Consider the following 20,689-nt stretch of genomic DNA (forward strand, 5'->3'; position numbering starts at 1 on the left):
AGAACTGTGTGAGCAACCCACTCTAAGTGTAGATAATAGCCAAGTTTCATCCGGGGTGCCGCAGCCACCAGTCAATTTTTCAGATAAAGATGATGAGCCTAATTCTAGTATTAGTGAAGAGAATTTAAACACACCATCGCCGGTTGTTCTGAGGCGATCAGAGAGAATTAGGAAACCTGTTGACCGACTGAACCTGTAGTGAATGTTATGGCTACTATTGTGTTACTGGTAAGGATATCTTATTTGTAAGGGGAAAGCAGTGTAATATATTAAGTACCCTCTAAGGTTACTGTGTATGTACCAGAATACATTGCTGGAATAAAGTTGTGTTGAAGCGGCCATGTTGTTTGACCTCGTGGGTTTATATCACTAGCAATATATTACAGATGAAATGATCGTAATGTTAAAGAAAAGGTTGTTAGCAACACATCATTTTTATTAATTTGTGGTAAAGTCTCTAAATTTCGGCTTTCCGGAGAAATACTTAACACATCGGCTGGATGCAAATCAGAGGAAACGTTCACGATACGTCCGGTTTCCATTGAATAAGAGTGTCAAACTCCAGTAATCCGTGGTTGATAGCCACTCTCTCTTGCTATTCGAAGCTTCTACTATATATTCAAAATTTAAAATCAATCCCTTTTCCTATAAACATTTAAGAAAAAAAAAAAAAGCTGTTAACAGCCTAACTGTTTATCTAAACCCTCTTCACTTAACGACTAATGGCTAATCGTAAGCTCGACTGACCTATACTTATCGCTTGTGCTTATTACAGACGACTGTGGAGTCACTGATTCTAGTCACTAAAACCTTGCAAAACCTTGAAATTTATACATCAAAATCTCATATTGTGTCTAATAAATCTGAAATGTATGATGTCAAAACTTGCGTCGAAACACTGAACCCTGTTTGTCTTTGATGTTTCGGAAGGTGCACTACAAGTTTATAACTTAAAAAAATCTTATGAAACAGGTAGAGAGTACCTACCCCGTGAAGAAGACGTGGTCTTTTTCACCAAACCAAACGATCAAGTGCAATGACACCAAAATTAGATATCTATAATTTTCCTTTAAGCCTGTGAAGACGGGAGTCGAACGACTGCAGATCACTTCGGTTTAGTGTGAATAATGTCACGCTGTATTTACCAGAAAGAAAAGGGAAGTTGTAAACTATAAACCCACATACCTATAATACTCGAGTCTTTAACAGTTTAAATAATTAAGAGAACCGATCTTCTATGGCTGTCTAATCGATATTTGAACTCAAGGTTAATGGAGAAGTCTGATATCATGAGAAATTTACCTTACCGATAAACAGGCTGAATGTTTCCACACGACTTGACTTCTAAATCAAACAATATTTTAAGCTTCCAGTGAATACAGTTGATAATGGCGTTGTGACAACTGGAGCCACGGTCAGCTATTGTAAATAATACTCAGATATATTTTCGAGTGAATGCAAGCTGATTCTTTTTCGAGTTGACTTGAAGATGGATCTTCAGTTTATTTTGAAGTTTCACAAGTTTATTGGATGGTAATAAATCCAAACGATACTTTACACGATTTCTTATGGAATCAGAGTCACACACTGACGAATAAATCTACCTGAACTGATCACACCAGCAAAAATAATTCCTATCACTTTAGCTTAGGTAATTTACCTAGTCTAGTTTAACTAAGTCAACAATCAATAGTGGAGAACAACTATGCTCGAGAGTCAAACCGAGTTTGCCTAAAATACAATGACATCTTGGAAAACGTCACATATGACAAACTTCTACAAAGAAAAAATTACTCTTTGCTAGATCCTAATCTAGAGTCAATCTTAATTTTGTACTACATATAGTAATACAACAACACAGCCTTTTCGCTTGTGTACCTAATCATTTTTTTTCTTCAGCAACTGTAAATAATGTCGCTTTTTCCCTAGCTACTAAAAACCTCCACAACAGGTCGTTGTTCCATTGACGACCCCAATGTTGGAAAAGAAATCTATTTCATTAATTTCTACAGTTTTATAAAAAATGCTGTACTTCTAAAAACAATTAGATGTATGAGGAATAGCATCTTATCTTATAATAGCATTAGCTTGAATTATTATGCAGCATGTCAAATTTATCATTAAGTAATAACTTCTCCCTGGAAAACCAATACATTATCTAGCACATAGGAAAAAAGAAAAGATAACTGTATCAGCCAGACTGGCTTTTGTATTGATACAATGCCAAATACTCTCCACTGAGTTACCAGAAAGTGATTAGTAAATGAACGGACAATTCTTAATCCCATGTTTATAGTCAAGGAGACATTTTCCGTTGGTTTACATATACCATAATATTAAGGTTTACAGTGAAACAAATGAAGAACCGTACATATGAAAACAAATTTTATCTTGAAAAAAGATGTTTTTTCATCTGGTCACTAGCAAGAGATGAAGGAAAAATTGAATTCTGAGTTCCCTTGAGAAATTTAATGTTTAAAGGCACTTTTGTTGTTAGCTGTCATTTTTTGGTTTTTGCTCTTCCAGCGATTTTTTTTTTCAGATTGAGAGGCTAGATTTAAGTGTTTGGATAAGTTGATCAATTTCCATCGCCATGATGGCTTATTAGTGGTTGCATTTCGACACGATGCTCTGGAACCTGACGATTTTGCGATAGTGAAGGAGTAGTCTGAACAGACCTACTTTGACCATCACCAGATTTGTCACTTTTACTAACCCACTTCTACTAATATAGCCATGAAAAGAATATAGAGATTAAATACATCACTGCTTCTTTCAAAGCTTCATTGGCAGTATCTCTCCTACTATATGACTGCCCAGAAAAAAGCACCATAGCAATAAGACCATAGACAGCTAGGAACCCAGCAAAACAAGAGGAGAACGACTGACAACAATCCCAACTACGGGAATCGGTGGTGATATTTCCGTGGTTTTTTTAGAAGTTATTGAAGACACGAAGGTATAGAATGCAAAGGTTACAACACCAATAATAAGGCAAACTAGGAGTAGAACGAGACCCCAGATAGGATTCAGCATTATACCAACTAAGAGCCAGCAAAAATGGAAGGCTGCTAAATTTGAACAAATTATGAAAAAGAGTGACTTCACCTCTACGGTGCGCACTACTGATTGATTGTTCTGGTTGTCCGTTTTCCCTTTACATAATGCCACAGAAAAGACAAACACTCCAACTCCTACTAGGACCGGTTGTATTGCCTCAAATACTCCTATGGCCGGTTGTTTTACATCAATACAAGGAGGATCAAGTTCCCTATCGGAGACACATGTATAGACTGTTATCTCTTTTGCTATAAATAAAGCACAGAATGTTAATAACAAAAACACGCACAAGAAATTTGTCCTTTTCTTAATCAATGACAGTTCGTCCCGTTTTTGCGTTGCATAAAAGGCTAACAATGGCCCAAACAGTGTTGAAAAGAGAAAGGAGAAGACTAAAATTGGTATTATCCGCCAACTGTGTTCTGTAGCAGAAAGATTTAGTTGATGTCCCTCCATGAGACAGTCAGCCGAATTCAGTTGTGGGTCTCGTAATCCTGGAAGAACAGCCAAATCTTGAAGCTATGAAACAGAAGACAACCAACATAAGTCAAACAAAAAGATGGTCTCAGGGAAAAGAAATTGATTCCCTGACTCTTGTACAGTTTGCCAAATAACTCAGATCAAGGGAAATATGCAATAGTGTTCTCCACAAAGATGGAAAAGGGATAGATGAAACAAAAAGGTCTATAAACAAACTTATACGAGAGTAGGGGAGGCGGGTTGGGACGTAGTTGAAAATCAAACATATCAAGACTCCTCATTTTCAGTCCTTATTGACTGATTCATGGATGAGGGCAAGAAAATTATAGAAAAAACTTTATCAACGAAGAAAATGAATCCTTGTTAGATCTTAAGCTAGACTCAATCTACATTTATACAACAAACAGTAACACAACAATACAGCCATTTCGCTCGTGTTCCTGAACTGTGTTATCATGAACTGAATAAAAAATCTTGCCCCCTCTCTTGTTACTAAAAAACTCCCTGACAGATCGTTTTTTAGTTTAAACCGTTATGTTGAGAAAATATTTATTAAAATTTCCGTAATTGCGTATTTACTACACAACCGACATTACCACTTATGTTATTGTGCTTAGCTCCTCGTGATGCAAAAATTTCAGTGAAGTGTCGAAATCTTCAATTTTTTTGTCAAATGTGTGAGTTTGCAGACAAGGAGCAACCAATGATAGGAAATAGTTTTCCTGCCATTTCATAACTATTTTGACCTTTCAAATTTTGAAAAAAAGAAGAAAAAGCGATCGCAAAGAAAAATGTTATTCTATATATGGAGATCGGCGAGTATTGAGCCAACGAAACCAGATTCTGCTACACGTTGGTCTCTCTGGTTTTCTCTTTTTCTCTTTGTTTCTCGTTAACTGACTCAATATTTTCACCATTCTCCAATAAAGGATAACCTGCTTGGCTTTTATCTAGAGCGCCCGATTGTTTCTCTTCTGACTTTTGGCTTTTGTTCAGAAGCCTCTTCCAAGACAACCACGAAATGAAAGAACCAAGAGCAGTCATAAGTATGGTTTTCAGTGTTTCATCAGCAGTTTCTCTCCCATTAAATGACTGACCGGCGAATACTATTACCGGAATTAGAAAAATAACAGCAAGAAAACCCAACAAACCAGGTAATAGAGCATGGAGTTTATTAGGTTTTACCTTTTCCTGTTTGCAGCTAACTAAAGTAAGATATTCGTAGACTGCATAAGTAAAGGAGGCAAATGTAAAGCATATTACGAGCGTAACAGTCAAGCCCCAAGTTGGGTTAAGCATTATGCCGATTAACATCCAACAGGAACAGAAACTAGTAGTGGCCGCACATGTAAAGGCGACCAGTTTAGGAAAACATCTCCAATGGGAGTAGATCATTCCTTCTTCCCCGTCAGCCAAATCTGTCGAGGTATGATGACTCTTCAGCCATGAAAAATAATTCTCAAAGACAATACGGATGTGAGGGACTAAGCCAGTTATTGTATTGAATGCCATTGCGAACCAGACAGAGACTAAAATAGGTGCAATGTCTAAGAGAACTTCGTCCTTGTAAAAATTTACAAGAAGTAAAAGAAGCGCCAATTGTTGACTGAAACCAAGAAATGACAGCAAGACACCCAAATAAAAGATAGCCTTAGCAGTATATTTGATCCTGATCTTTTTCATGTTTTGGCCGGATGTATTGGGGTTTTCCGTTGTTGTATTCTCTGACCAACCCTCTATTCTACAATATTTAATGAATGAAGCTAACATATGGAAAACTGCCAAAGAGAAAAGAAAAGAACACCACAGGATTATTTTGATATACACACTGCGTCCTGTAGCTTCTATGTCTATCTTGTGGCCTTCGACAACACATTCCGCTGTGTTAAGCCTCGGATCCCGTATCCCTGGTGATATGGCCAGATCTTGAAGCTGAAAAATACCAGCATACCTTATAATTAATCAAAATTGTGTTAACTTAAAATGATGGACAGCGAAGGGACAGTTAATAGTGGCTTACGTAATGCCACTTACCACCAAGAAGTATTGATGGGGGTGTATTGATGGGGGTGTATTGATGGGGGTGTATTGATGGGGGTGTATTGATGGGGGTGTATTGATGGGGGTGTATTGATGGGGGTGACCGTCCCGGAAGCTTTCAGGTAAATTTGACAAGGTGCTAATTAAATACACGCGATGGACTCGCAACCTGTCTCAGTAGCGTAGAAATCCTAACAAAACCTTTATAGACTTTTCTCTTTGTATTAGAGAAACGGTAAAAAATATGGACTGTGTGGGCTGCCTACCTCGAAAAACTTAACCCTGTTTTAATAGCACTACACTTTGGCTGAGATTATGACTGACATTAAGGGAGAAAACAATGTACTTACCGCTGAAAGAGCTCTTTTAATCGTTTCTTTAATTATTTTCCTTCTTTCATCCTCCTTCTTTGACACATTGCAGCAGAAATATGGAATAGCTATATTCAGTGTTTGAGTCCGAGGCGTTACAAGGATGGACCCGAGGGACAAAACTTCCAGCATGAGTGGTGGAACAGCAACATACAAGCAGGAAAGGCTCCAAGTGTACCGTGCCATGGGGTTCTCTGCCTTGATGGGACCATGTAAATTCACAAACACACGGACAGAAGAAGGCCTCCTGGCTGGATATAAAGCTGCCTCGATGTTAAAACTGTTGTCTGACTTTGCTAAGTTGTTATAAAGGTCGTCATACGTATGGATGCATGAGAGGGAATTGGTCGAGTCGTCACAGTTATTACTGAAATCTGCTCCAACACTGTGTTGACCGAAAACCAGTACCAGTTGGATAAGGGTAACTACAACAACCCTGAACCATTGAGGGGACATGCTCAGGTATTTTGATGCTTTCCTTTAACTGTCTGATCAGTTTCTGAAAGCATATGACGTTATTTTTATGAATAGAATAAAATGATTGTTTTATGTACCACGCATCACTATATATGTAAATTATTATTCAATAAATCGCGCCAGTTAAGACATTTTTCGCGAAAAAATCAGCCTAAGTCGATATGACATGGTTTTTTTTGGTAGTTTTGGTAATTTGTTGTTTCCATAAGGTCGTAGTAGTAGCAAGTATGATAAATATTGTAAGAAATAGACAAGTAGATGAGTAAAATATTTACAGTATGATGTAATGCAAAAGCGGGTACTAATTACAACGTGACAACAAACATCAAAGGTATGAACTAAAACGCTAGAAAAGTGTTACAACTTGTTAAGTTCAGGTTTGGTCTTATTTATATAAAAACCTTCTTGGAGTTTTGAGTTGTTAGCAGAATCCAAAATACTAAAGCAAGAAAGGGACTATTTGTTCTTACAAGAAGGAGATGTGTTCAAATGCTTAAAAATATGCGAGTTTTTATCGCTTTTCGTGTGCTGCTTTATCCTAGTAGAGAAGTGGCGATTAGTTTCGCCAATATAACGGGAATTACAACCCGCACAGAAAACTGGTAAACTACAATGGATTTTAGAGCATCAGGAGTACGATCTTTAACACTGAAAATGTTTTTAATTTTAAAAGAAGTGATAACTAGTTTGATACTGAGGTCCGATTTGCAAAAGCGCTTAGTGAGTTGTCGGAGTTTAAGGTTCGCTATTTTAGAATAATAGCCGACAAAGGGAAGTTTAAAGTAACGTATATTATTTTCATCAATGTTCCGGATATTTTTATTTTTCCGTTAAATGAAATTATTGATATTGCTGTAGATCTTTATATCAAGCTTAACCCTAAATTTTCCATCAAAAAATCCGACCTCAAGAAACTGTTCTCATTCGCTACGGCTGAGACTCATTTTCTTTTTAATGGAAAATTTTATGATCAAGTTGATGGGGTAGCGATGGGTTCTCCGTTAGCACCCATCCTAGCTAATCTTTTTCTTGGTTTCCACGAGGAAACATTCGACTCGCCCTCTACTTTAGAGGCGTTATGTTGACGACACCTTTTTTGTCTTCCACAATGAACAGGATGCTATGTTATTTTTTGATTACATTAATTCACAGCACCCCAACATAAAATTCACTTTCGTAAAATAGAATGACGGTAAACTCTCCTTTCTTGATATATTTATCGACAACTCTTCGAATGATTGTGGTTTTACAGTTTTTCATAAAAAAAACTTACACTGGTCTCCTAACAAATTTCTTTAGCTTCATTCCATCATGTAACAAAATTGGCCTTATCCGAACTCTTACTGACCGTATCTACAAAATCAACAACACCTCTTCCGGCCTTCAAAACGATCTTAATAAACTTTCCGACACTTTAAAAAGTATTTCTTTTCCTCCGCATCTTATTGAAAGAATTTTCAAGCGGTATCTTGACGGGTCCTCCTCTCAAAATAGCCGGAACATTGATGACAATGATACACGTTACTTTAAACTTCCCTTTATCGGCTATTATTCTAAAATAGCGAACCTTTAACTCCGACAACTCACTACGCGCTTTTGCAAATAGGACCTCAATATCAAACTATTTTTCACTTCTTTTAAAATTAAAAACATTTTCAGTGTTAAAGATCATACTCCTGATGCTCTAAAATCCATGGTAGTTTACCAATTTTCTTGTGCGGGATGTAATTCCCGTTATATTGGCGAAACTAGTCACCACTTCTCTACTAGGATAAAGGAGCACACGAAAAGCGATAAAAACTCGCATATTTTTATGCATTTGAACATATCTCCTTCTTGCAAGAACAAATACTTCCTTTCTTGCTTTAGTATTTTGGATTCTGCTAACAACTCAATTGATTTAAAACTCAAAGAAGCTTTTTATATAAATAAGACCAAACCTGAACTTAACAAACAATTACACCATTATAACACTTTTCTAGCGTTTTAGTTCACACCTTTGATGTTTGTTATCACGTAGTACCCGCTTTTGTATTACATCATACTGTAAATATTTTATTCATTTACTTGTATGCTATATAGTAACTCACGTTCAGTTACTCATTGATTGAAGATGGCATAAGCATGCCGAAACATGTCTCTCAAAAAAGTTGTCTATTTCTTACAATTTGTTGTTTATTTCTCTCTTTTTCAATGAGGAAAACTTCAGTGAGCTAGTTGACTGAAAGTTATCAATAATGGAAATAGTGCAACCCAGAATAGAATTATATCAAATTTGACTTGGTATGTTTCCTACCCTCTCACGGGGGACCAATTTGACATGGTATGTTTTCTACCCTCTCCGGGGGGCCGATTTGACTCGGTATATTTCCTACCCTCTCACGAGGGGCCAATTTGACTTGGTATGTTTCCTACCCTCTCCGGGGGGCGAATTTGACTTGGTATGTTTCCTACCCTCTCACGAGGGGCCAATTTGACTTGGTATGTTTCCTTCCCTCTCACGGGGAACCAATGCTCCAAACATCAGCTTTAGAAAGACGTTACGCTGGCAAATTCACATTATCAGCTTGGTTGATAAAATCAAATTAATTTTCTTTGCTGTTTGTGGACGTTGTTTAGTGTTTTTTAGACCTAACAATTCTTGTCGTATTCTTGAAATAGTGGAGTTGAATACCATCGTTAAAAGACGTGTCCTTAAATTTTCTCAAATGCGCGCAAAGAACTCGTCTTGTTCCATACTGACGAACAAAAAATTAAAAGAGTTTATGAGTTCTGATCTTCTCTTTAAAATTGTTACTCAGATTAAAAGCACTTAGATTGCAATTGCATTACTTCGCTTCTTTCAAGAGTATTACCGCAGCTCATCATTCGTTTCATTTCTTTCCTTTTCGCTTTCGATTTCATTCCCGCGGACTAAAGACTACCCAAGGACTACCCCGTGAATTGTTCACGGTGCTTGATTTCACTCTGATATTTTGGGTCTTAAAAATGCTTGCATTAGCTATTCTTGCTCAATGAAATATCCAAAATAGCAAATTAACTGTCCCTTTATAGCATATTCTCTACCAACAGGTTTCAACAGAGGGAGACATAATTACACCTGCCTGAGCCCACCTCTACCTAAAAAGCTATACATTGTTTAAGGTGAAGCCTGATTTGCACATGTCTTAGCGACAACAGACACTCGCTATGACAAAGTTCGCTGCCCCTGATTAGTTCCATTCCTAAGAGACTTTTAACAACAAGAAAGGGAAGAAATCGGTATCTCTCGACGCACTCCAGATTTCTTATATTCATGGTAGCTGTTAATTGTGAATTAAACTTACTTATACATAACGAGATTGAATAACCTATGACGTTGGGGAAACAAAGAGGTTGCCAATCGTCTGTGAAGATGATGTTATTGCTATTTTAGCTCCAAGACAAGCTTACTCTCTTAAGAAAAGTCATGATATAAAGAAAGAAAATACCTGAGTGTGAATTACGAAGTAGATTTCATTTATGACGCAGCAATCTGCTCGATGACACTAGAAAGGAGTTCAGGATACAATATTTTCACCTTGAAGGCTGCGGCGGTCAGGGCTTAACAGATGAAGTATATTTGAATAATTAGTCATGGTAGATTTCTTAGAAAGAAAACGGAAGTTAGACCAGACGCCGCCCTGCTTTGGCGCGTATGAACAGAATATAATTAAAGTTAAGAGTAACAGAGAGAAGTATAGTTACCATTTACTATTCTAGAGCTTTGTATCATTTAAGGTGCACCCTTAACTCATTTAATCTTGATTGAAGTTCATACTGCTGCCCAGAACATGCTTCGATGTAGGCAAGTGAGTTTTTTCCTGTCCTCAACGCTGACAAAGCAGTTTTAAAAATTTCATGTTCTTTCATTCTTTTCTTCGATTTGTAACCACTTTGTTTTTCTGCTTCTCCGCAGTGTCGTATGGAAAACGAAAAATGAATTTTTTTCTCCGTGACATGCATTGAGCAACTGGAGTTGAATTAGAACAGGTCCTGCGCTGCTGTAATGTCTGCCAGGTGCCAGGTAGCGGGATGAAACTTCTGTAAAGCAAAAAATGGAGAGCCCTAAACTTTCTCAATTTTTCCTTCTTTTATTTTTTGATGCTTGCTTCTTCTTTCTCTTCTGGTTCTTATAATGTCGATTTATACCAACTGAACTCCTACAACTAATTAGTAGTGCGGGAATATTTCTCTGTCTTTTAAGGCTAATTTGCGCTCTTGCATGCTAATCGTGAGTCTTGACTTTTCCTGATACACTTAAAAAGGAAACAAATGAAAGAAGTCTTAACATCCAAAGCTAGTTTATTGGTTAAAATATCCACGTGTCATTTATTTAAAAAATTAAGAAAGTTAGATGCTATTTATCTCCTCTGAGGGTCTCAATGGGGTTAACCAATAGCCGTGTAGCCTTTAGGCCTAAAAATTAGCATTTTGTAACTGCTAGTCGTAAAAAAGGTTAACCGTAACATTTTTCTCTCAAATACAAGGAATTGAAATTAACTGTTAAACTGTGAAATGGCCAACATTTTAACAGTTAGCCGTAAAAGCTATCACCCAATTGAGGCCCTTTTCTATGCAGTTGAGTAATTATAAGACTCAATAAAAATCAATGAAAAGTCTCCCGATTTATGTAATTTTCTACATGTCAATATTAAGTAACTGAATACACCAAGTGGTGACTCCTTTGATAAGGGTGTGATAACCGTTCACACTACAACTATCCCATTCATAGATGTGCTCAGTGTTAAGAGGGGTACAAAGTAACAAAGTATTATCATCTCTGAACCTTTTCTTCCAGTTATAATAAAAACTTAACATGACATCGATTCCTTGTTTATTATTCCGCACGTATGCACTGAATCAGCTTTAATGCCGGAATTATTGTCGAAAGTCGCTTGCTTTTATAAAATCTTATGTTACAACTAACCGGCATTTAGTAGACACAAAATTACCTAAACAGCATACGTAAGGAATTTCTAAAGAAATTGCTATATTTGTACCGAATTCTGGCTTTCCATTCCTTTACTTTTACTAGTTAGATTATTAAAATATCTCTACCCCCAAAGAATTTTTAAGAAATTCTTTAAAGAATACTTAAATGTATCTAGATAATTGTGAGTACGTCACCGTAGAAATCTCCCAAAAACTGAATTTTCATCTAGCGACGCAGTTCTAATATTTTTACACTGAACTTTCTATTTGTAAGAGAGGCTGAGTCTCGCTGCATGCAACAGTTTCGTTATTTTCGTTCAGAGGATTACCTGTAAGAGGTGTAATGGGCGTGTCGCTGGATGGAGGCGGGGCTTGCTCGTTTTTTAACGTTTGGTTAGTTTTTAAAAACCTCTTCCAAGAAAACCAGGAGATAAAGGAACCAAGAATAGTCAACATCGCGGTCTTAAGCATTTCATCTGCGGTTTCTCTTGCATAGAATGACTGTCCGGCAAAAACTGCTATTATTATCAGACCAATTACAATCAGAAAACTAAACGTACATGCAATTAGAGCGGTAGGTTTAGCAAATTTTTCTTCTGGTCGCCCGCTTGTCAAAGAGTAGTATACGTAGGCTGTATAAATGAAGGCAGCATAAGTGAAGTATATTATGAGTGCAACGGTCAAACCCCAAGTTGGGTTAAGCATTATGCCGATTAGCATCCAACAGGAACTGAATATTATAAAGAATGCGTTAAGACAGTATGGCATTCTGGAGAGCGAAACGTGATCATTTGACGTCTTCCCCACATATTCTAAAAATTCTCCAGTACAAGTGCGGTGATGTACGCAGTGCACAAGACCTGACATAAAGAGGAAAAATGCCAATGAAGAATAAACCCATCCAAAAGAGGGAGCATCCCATGGCTTCCTTCTTTCAAGCATCTCAACGGATGTCATTAGAGGAATAAAAAGCAAGAAAGAGAAACTGATATAAATTAACACCGTGTTGAGAATAAGGAAGGCCTTAACTGTGTTCGTGATTCGCCTTTTTTCCCTTGTATTCAAATGTCGACTCTTTACATACAAGAACCAAATATCTTCTATAAATTCTTCAAGCAATAGAACTAACGCTGGACTACCTAACCTAGCAACTAAAGGAGGAAACACCAAAAGTGTTATAATAATATGCAACTTGCTTCCTATATCTGTCATCCCTAACCCGTGGCCCTTGGTAACACATTCTGCTGTGTTCAGCCTTGGATCCCGTATCCCTAGTGATATGGCCAGATCTTAAAGCTGAAGATTAACAACAACTTTCATCAATAGTAAAACGTAAAATGAGTAGAAATAAAGGAACAGCTCTTCACATGTAAACAGTTGGTTACAGTGATAGCAGACATCGTCAACAACAAAATCTTTTGTAACAATGAAAGAGAATCGTTGAAGCAGGAGACAACCTCAGGATTTTCTCTTTGGGCATTTACGGGTAAGGTGCCTCCAGATGTTTCAGTTCTTCATATTTTCACCTTCTCCCACAAAGCGCAATGCAATTTCCACGCAAAGGATTGAAGGAAATAATTCAGAGCTCAACTAATGCTCGATTAAATCTCACCGATAAGGATTCGCCCACAAGATTAATTTCTCTCGTCGTGGAGGAATAAAAACGAGGACTGCCGATTTACCTTCCTAAAGGCGTACAAGAGCTATGAATTTTTATTTTTCTCCCCTTAGAAAGACATGGGACTTTCGGCGATACTTTGATTGTTAATCAGTTTTAACTCGTGTTCCTCGAAAGACGGACAATTTTTCACTTACTGAAGCGGGAACTCTTTCAATCATGTCTCCTATTGCCTTCCTTCTTCCATCCTCTTTCTTTGAAACATTGCAGCAGAATTGTGGAATCGTTATGTCCAAGGCTTGAGTCCTAGGTGTTACAAGAATAGATCCGAGGGAAGCAATTTGCAGGTAGTATACTGGAAGAGCAACATTCAGACAGGATAAGCTCCAAGTGTACTCTGCCACGAGGTTTTCCGTTTTGTTGGGACCATAAAGATTAACAAACACACGGACAGAGGAAGGCCTCTTGGCTGGATATAGGGCTGACTCGATGTTAAAACTGTTGTCTGACTTTGCTAAGCTGTTATAAAGCTGCTCATAGGTATGGATGCATGAAAGAGAATTGGTCGAATCGTCACAATTATCACTGAAATCTGCTCCAACACCGTTCTGAGCAACGAACAGCACTAGTTGGATAAGAGTAACTGCAACAGCCCTGAACAACAGAGGGGACATGTTTGATTATCTCTCTTGATTTTCTTTCTTTTCTGTATGGTTTTCTGAAAGTAAAAGGCAATATTTAGCCATTTAATAGAATGTATAGACCATTAGGACCATTATATATATATATATATATATATATATATAACAAGTTAAAAGGCCTCGATATATAAGCGAAATAGGCAACATAGGATCCAGGACAGTGCTCGACAATGAAGGAGCGATTACAGTAGCAAATGGACTACTCAAGTTACGTACATATGGATTTTAAAAAAGCAATCACGAAGAAACTAGGTATTGACGACCGGGTCGAAGTTACCGCCCAGAGGGAAGCGTTCGTAACACTTAAAGACCATTAAGACAATTTCTTAAACCGACTCACTTGTCGTTTGATCAACCCATCAAAACAGGAAATTGGAAAAGTAAGCAAGAAAATTCTCGAAAATATTAACCAGAAATTTGTAAATACAACAGGCGTTAATCAAGGGAAGAACACATCCTCTGTGCTGCAGTGGTTCAAGAACTTGCCAAATAAATGCGAATCTGCTTTCATCAGCTTCGATGTTGTAGAATTCTACCCCTCAATAACGGAAGATCTACTCGGACGTGCCCTCGACCTCGTGTCTAACTACATAAACATCTCCCCAGATGATCGTAAAATCGTCCTACTTGCTAAGGAATCACTACTATTTAGCAATGAGACCCCATAGCAGAAGAAAAACTCCAACGGACTTTTCGACGTCACCATGGGAAGTTATGATGGAGGGGAGACATGTGAACTAGTCGGCTGCTACCTCCTATCACAGCCTGCGACTATACCAGAAATTAACATCGGACTTTACCGTGACGACGGCCTTGCAGTTATAAACCAGACTCCCCAAAAAGTGCAGAGAATTAAGAAACAGATTTGCACGGTATTTTCCCAAAACAATCTTAATTACCATCGAAGCAAACAAGAAAATCATCAACTTTCACGATGTAACGCTTGACCTGACGACCGGCAGATTCGGACCCTATTCAAAACCAGCAACTACCCCTCTATACGTACACATCAAGTCTAGCCACCCACCTTGCATACTACGAAACATCCCCGAAGCAGTTAATAAAAGACTTTCTGAAGTCTCATCTGACGAAGACATGTTTGACAAAGCCGCACCTCCCTACCAAGATGCGTTACACAAGAGTGGCTACACATACAAGCTGAACTTGACTGAACCGGAACCGCAACGACCGCAATACCAAACCAAAAGGCAAAGAAACATAATTTTGTTTAACCCACGATTTCACAGAAACGTCCAGACCAACATTGGCAGAGCGTTCATTAACCTTATTGACAAGTGCTTTCCAGTCACCCACAAACTAAGGAAAATTTTCAATAGAAACACCATTAAACTGAGCTACTCATGCACACCCAATATGAAACAGATCATAGACGGGCATAACAAAGCCACAATCAGGAACGCAAAAATGTCCGAAGAAAGCCGCCCCCCAAAATTGTGCAACTGCAGAAACGAAAACGAATGCCCTTTAGGAGGGAAATGTTTGCAAAACGAGGTTGTCTACCAAGCCACAGTCGCTACCAGGGAAGAAACTGAAACGTACGCTGGCCTCACAGCGACAGATTTTAAGACTAGATGGCACAACCACCGAATGTCGTTCAACCACGAGAGACGGCGAAATGACACAGAGCTGAGCAAGTACCTGTGGAAACTCAAGGAGAAGAGGGAAGACTATTCGATTTCATGGAAAATTATTGCTTGGGCTAGAGCATATTCCAATGCCACAAAACGTTGTAATTTATACCTCACTGAGGAATTTTTTATCTTGTCTTATCCACATGAAGCCTCTTTAAACAAGCGAAGTGAAATAATATCCAATTGTAGACATCGGCGAAAATATATTCTCAAGTATTCTTAACGGTATTATTGGCGCGCGCACAGTTTTCATTGTTTCCAAGATTTGAATTTTTTAAACAATATCATGTGATCACGTTGCTTAGTTATAGTTAACCGTAACGATGCCTCAGTGTGTATGGAGTTTGACTGAAGAGTGGATCAACTTTTGTTGGTCTACGAAACAGGCTGTATTAAAATCCATATGTGCGTAACTTGGGTAGTCCATTTGCTACTATATATATATATATATATATATATATATGCAGTAAATGGATTGAACCCGGGGGTAACATGTGGAGGTGTAGTCTGATCGTCCGGGTGAGTGTAGTTCTGAGAAGGACTGTTGTCGGTGGTAGTGACTGATGTTTCGACAACCTGTGCGGAAGTCATCATCAGAGTCAAGTGAATGATTGTTGTCAGTAGAATGTTCTTATTCCAGTTCGTGTGAAATGATCGGTTGGTTTTGCCGTGATGTTATTGGCTGTAAGACTCAAGTGACGTAACTCGGTCGTGATTGGTCTGTTTCGATCTGTCGGTAAAGTTAGGTCGTTCTTTTTCGGTCGTTTGTGATGTTTATGTCGTGAACGAGTCGTTTGTATGGAGCGGGTAGTCGTTGACATCTGTTTAGGGGAGTCTGTTCTAAGTTAGTAAACCAGCTTTCCAGAGTCAGTCGTTGAAAATAGTCAGTGCTGTAGGTTAGGCATTGCGCAGAGTCCCAGTCAATGTTGTGGTTAGTAAGTCGATGGTGTTCAGAAATGTGATTGCTGACATCACCTTTCCACGTCGCCCGTCTGTGTTCAGTCAGTCTTGTTGTGAGGTTTCTGCCAGTCTCACTGATGTAGGAGGCTTGGCAGTCGGAACAATTGATCTTATAAATCGTTCCCCGTCTGTTCCTCGGCTCGTCCTCGTCTTTAACGTTGGTTAGTAACTGACGTAGTGTGGTGATGGGTTTGTGGGCGACGCGGATATTGAAGGGTAGTAAGATACGTGAGATGTTTTCAGATATGCCTTTTATGTACGGTATGGTTGCTGTAGTCGTAGGGGTTGCGGTGTCGTTTGTCTCGGTAGTGGTAGTGGGTCGGTGAGTGTTTCGGCTGTATGTCATACAGTTTACCAGAGAAGTCGAAGAAAATGGCAAACTTCCTTTTCTAGACTGCCTGGTAAGCCACAACGACAACTCATTACGGACGACAGTTTACAGGAAACCGACACACACCGACAGATTACTAGACAAGTCATCCTGCAACCCTACATCTCACAAAGCCACAACTATCAGAACTCTAACACGACGCGCACAACTAGTATGCGACTCGACAGACAGCTTATCCGACGAGAACAAATACCTTCACCGTGTTTTTACGAAGAACAACTACAACAACGACTTCATCCGACGAAACACTCACCGACCCACTACCATTACCGAAACAAACGACACCGCAAACCCTACGACTACAGCAACCATACCGTACATAAAAGGCATGTCTGAGAACATCTCGCGCATCTTACTACCCTTCAATATCCGCGTCGCCCACAAACCCATCACCACACTGCATCAGTTACTAACCAACATTAAAGACAAGGACGAACCGAGGAACAGACAGGGAGCGATTTATAAGATCAATTGTTCCGACTGCCAAGCCTCCTACATCGGTGGGACTGGCAGTAACCTCACAACAAGACCGACTGAACACAGACGGGCGACGAGGAAAGGTGATGTCAGCAATCAAATTGCTGAACACCATCGACTTACCAACCACAACATTGACTGGGACTCTGCGCAATGCCTAACCTACAGCACTGACTATTTTCAACGACTGACTCTGGAAAGCTGGTTTACTAACTTAGAACAGACTCCCCTAAACAGATGTCAACGACTACCCGCTCCATACAAACGACTCGTTCACGACATAAACATCACAAACGACCGAAAAAGAACGACCTAACTTTACCGACAGATCGAAACAGACCAATCACGACCGAGTTACGTCACTTGAGTCTTACAGCCAATAACATCACGGCAAAACCAACCGATCATTTCACACGAACTGGAGTAAGAACATTCTACTGACAACAATCATTCACTTGACTCTGATGATGACTTCCGCACAGATTTTCGAAACGTCAGTCACTACCACCGACAACATTCCTTCTCAGGACTACACTCACCCGGACGATCAGACTACACCTTGACATTTCATTCCACACTTACCCACAATCAGGAAAATCCGAATATGAAAGTCCGCTCCAATGCATTCGCAATCACAGTATTTCAAACAGATTCCACGCTGTATGGCTGCAGGGTTTTATCAATGAATGATAATAAGCTTGAAAAAAAAGGGGGATGCAAGCACGCACACACAAACAGACTCACCTTGATCTAGTCTTGGTCCGTAGCTGACAAATTACGAACCTTGGTTAAATGACAGATTCCACTCTACACCTTTATAAGCATGAGAAGACACGCAGGGCTTGCACCGTAAGTACATCTAAGGGCTCCATACAATTCCTTATAATACTATTATAAGGAATTGCATGGAGCTTTTTTAGCATTGGTCGAGGCGCGGCGGGTGTTGTCATGTATGATCCTCGCAAGGATCATACGTGACAACACCCGCCACGCCACCACTAACGCTAAAAAGCTCTATACAATTCCTTATAATAAAATTATAAGGAATTGTACGAGGCTCTCCGGGATCTTACAGTGCAAGTCCTGTGTGTCTTCTCATGTGTACAATCAGTAATTCTAAAGAAAAATGCTGAGCTTCCGTCCGTAGTCTAGTTTTCCTTACTGAAATTAATTAACCTTCACCTTGAAAAAATCTTGGGTATTCAAGTCAGAGCTTTGATTGTTATCGATCAAACTTGCCGGCGTTTATTTGCCTGACTAACTTCGCCTGATAACTGGCCCAGGTCCGGGCCACAGGGGCCCGTTTCTCGAAAGTCCCGGTAACTTAACGGGCCCGTAAAGCTGTTCTGTTTTCATTGAAGATGGGGATTTCAAAAGTTTTGAAAATGATACAATAAAACTACGAGCTAAAGAAACAAAATGGACTGGTTTGGGAGCCAGACCCTGCTCTCCTATCCTTTAAATTTTGATTTTAAAACATGGCTTCGGGCCCGTTAAGTTACCGGGACTTTCGAGAAACGGGCCCCAGGACCTGCGCTCACTTATGAGGTATCGAGTTGAACACTCCAAGAGAAATTCCATATCAACGCGCGAACATGTATTATTCTCTATTTATCTGCTGATACTTTTAAGGTCGATTTTGTACCAACTGAATGCCTGCAACCAGCTAGTAGTGTGGAAAAAATTGCTCCCTTCATTTAAGACTTTTTTGAACTCGTGTATGCTTAACGCGAGTATTGGCTTTACCAACTACATTTGATGGGAACAAATCAAAGTGGTTTCGACCATCCAGAGTGATTATAAGTTTATTTGTTAACGTATCCAACAGTCATTTAATAAGAAATTAGTAATGTTAGTAGTTATCGACATCAACTGCTTACGGGTTTCTATGAGAGTCTTAATGGAGTTAACCATTAATAATAATAATAATAATAATAATAATAAAGAGTATTTCTATAGCGCACAACTCCAATAAACTGTCCGTGGCGCTTTACAACAAATAAAAATGAATTATAAACAAACTACATTTACTGACATTCACTAACAAACATTTTAAAAAGATAAGTTTGCAAAACGCTTTTAAAAGTGTCAACAGAAGAACTCCTACGTATTGAAAGTGGCAAAGAGTTCCACAATCTAGGAGTACATACTGCAAACGATCGATCTCCATAAGTTCGCATTTTTGAAGTTGGCTCTACAAGGTCGTCATTACTAACAGATCGCAAAGAATACGAGCTCTTACGATAAGTTAAAAGATCAGACAAATACGACGGGGCCTTATCGTTAAGAGATTTATAAACTAAGAGAATAATCTTAAAAACAATATGATGCCTAATAGGAAGCCAATGCAGATCAATTAAAGTCGGAGTAATATGATCGAATTTCCTAGTCATACAAACTAGACGCGCAGCAGAGTTCTGAACAGATTGTAATTTAGCAATAAGGAACTTAGGAAGTCCATAAAGGAGAGAGTTACGGTAGTCAAGTTTAGAGGTGACAAAAGCATGAACAACCATTTCAGTGGTTTCGCCGGTCAAATACTTTATAATTTATAACCATTAGCCGTAAAACGGTAATGAAAGCAATCGTGTTGCCGTTAAAGCGTAAAAATTAACAACTTTTGCCAGTTAGTCGTAAAAAAATCGGTTAACCTTTAATATTTTTCTGCTAAGTATAGGAAAAGTAAATTAACTGTTAGCCGTAATAGCCAACCGTTAGCATTAAAAGCCCTCATCCCATGGATCATCCTCTGCCGATAAACTTGAGTAATTTCGATTAGTTCAACACAAATAAGTACTTCTTACACGATTAAACGTTCTCTGGATTTACACATTTTGCTTAGTTCCAAAAAGATTCCTATTTACCCACATGCTAATATTAAGCAATTGAATATAGGAAATGGTGATTCCTTTGATAACAGTGTGACAGCCGTTCAGAATGCAAACATAAAATTAAGAGATCTTCTCAATGTTAAAATGATATTTTCTCAAAGAGGTACCAAGTAACACTATAGATTATCATCTTTGCCGCTTTCCATCCTCGCCAGTTTAATGGCATCGATACCTTGTTTTTGACTCCTTAGGTATAACGGAAAACAGCTTTGATACAGGTATTATTGTCAAGGAAAGTCACTTTTCTTTTTTAACTTTCATATAATTAATAACCTGCCTGTGGTGAGTGGACTAAATAGCATACTTTCCGAACTTTGAAAGAAGTTGGTATTTTGTTTGTCTGCTTGTCGCTGAATGTGTAAATAACAACCTGCATTTATAATTCTACTTGCGTCGACGGAATCGGCCCGTGTAGTTGCTCCTGCCTGATTGGTTTTAATGGAACCGTTCCATTAAACAATAGATCATTTCTTGATCCGGCCTTTCTGTGAGCAAGATATTGATGAATGCGAAGTTACGAAGCCACTAGTTCCTTGTAACGCTACAGGAACAAAGAACTGTTCTAACTTTGTGGGCGGCTGTAGCTGTGATTATAAACAAGGGTTCTTTGGAGAGCTG

At 38.7% G+C, this 20,689-nt stretch overlaps 2 protein-coding genes and 1 pseudogene across 2 annotated transcripts; all 3 read right to left on the minus strand.

The window, feature by feature from the left end:
* Positions 1-1,501: 1,501 nt before the first annotated feature.
* LOC148733878 (uncharacterized) lies at positions 1,502-4,364 on the minus strand. Its single transcript, XM_088757061.1, has one exon. The coding sequence runs from the start codon at positions 3,514-3,516 to the stop codon at positions 2,854-2,856; it is 663 nt and encodes a 220-aa protein (XP_088613187.1). The 5' UTR covers positions 3,517-4,364; the 3' UTR covers positions 1,502-2,853.
* Positions 3,530-10,078, minus strand: LOC111339455 (uncharacterized). The gene is made up of 3 exons (XM_022946118.2): positions 9,899-10,078; positions 5,931-6,450; positions 3,530-5,472 (listed from the first exon to the last, which is right to left on the minus strand). The coding sequence occupies exons 2-3, from the start codon at positions 6,405-6,407 to the stop codon at positions 4,387-4,389; spliced, it is 1,563 nt and encodes a 520-aa protein (XP_022801853.2). The 5' UTR covers positions 6,408-6,450; positions 9,899-10,078; the 3' UTR covers positions 3,530-4,386.
* Positions 10,079-11,039: 961 nt separating this feature from the next.
* On the minus strand, positions 11,040-13,713 carry LOC111339439 (uncharacterized; annotated as a pseudogene).
* Between the last annotated feature and the right edge of the window lie 6,976 nt (positions 13,714-20,689).

The sequence above is a fragment of the Stylophora pistillata genome, chromosome 4, assembly GCF_964205215.1.
Source record: "Stylophora pistillata chromosome 4, jaStyPist1.2, whole genome shotgun sequence".
Lineage (NCBI taxonomy): Eukaryota > Metazoa > Cnidaria > Anthozoa > Scleractinia > Pocilloporidae > Stylophora > Stylophora pistillata.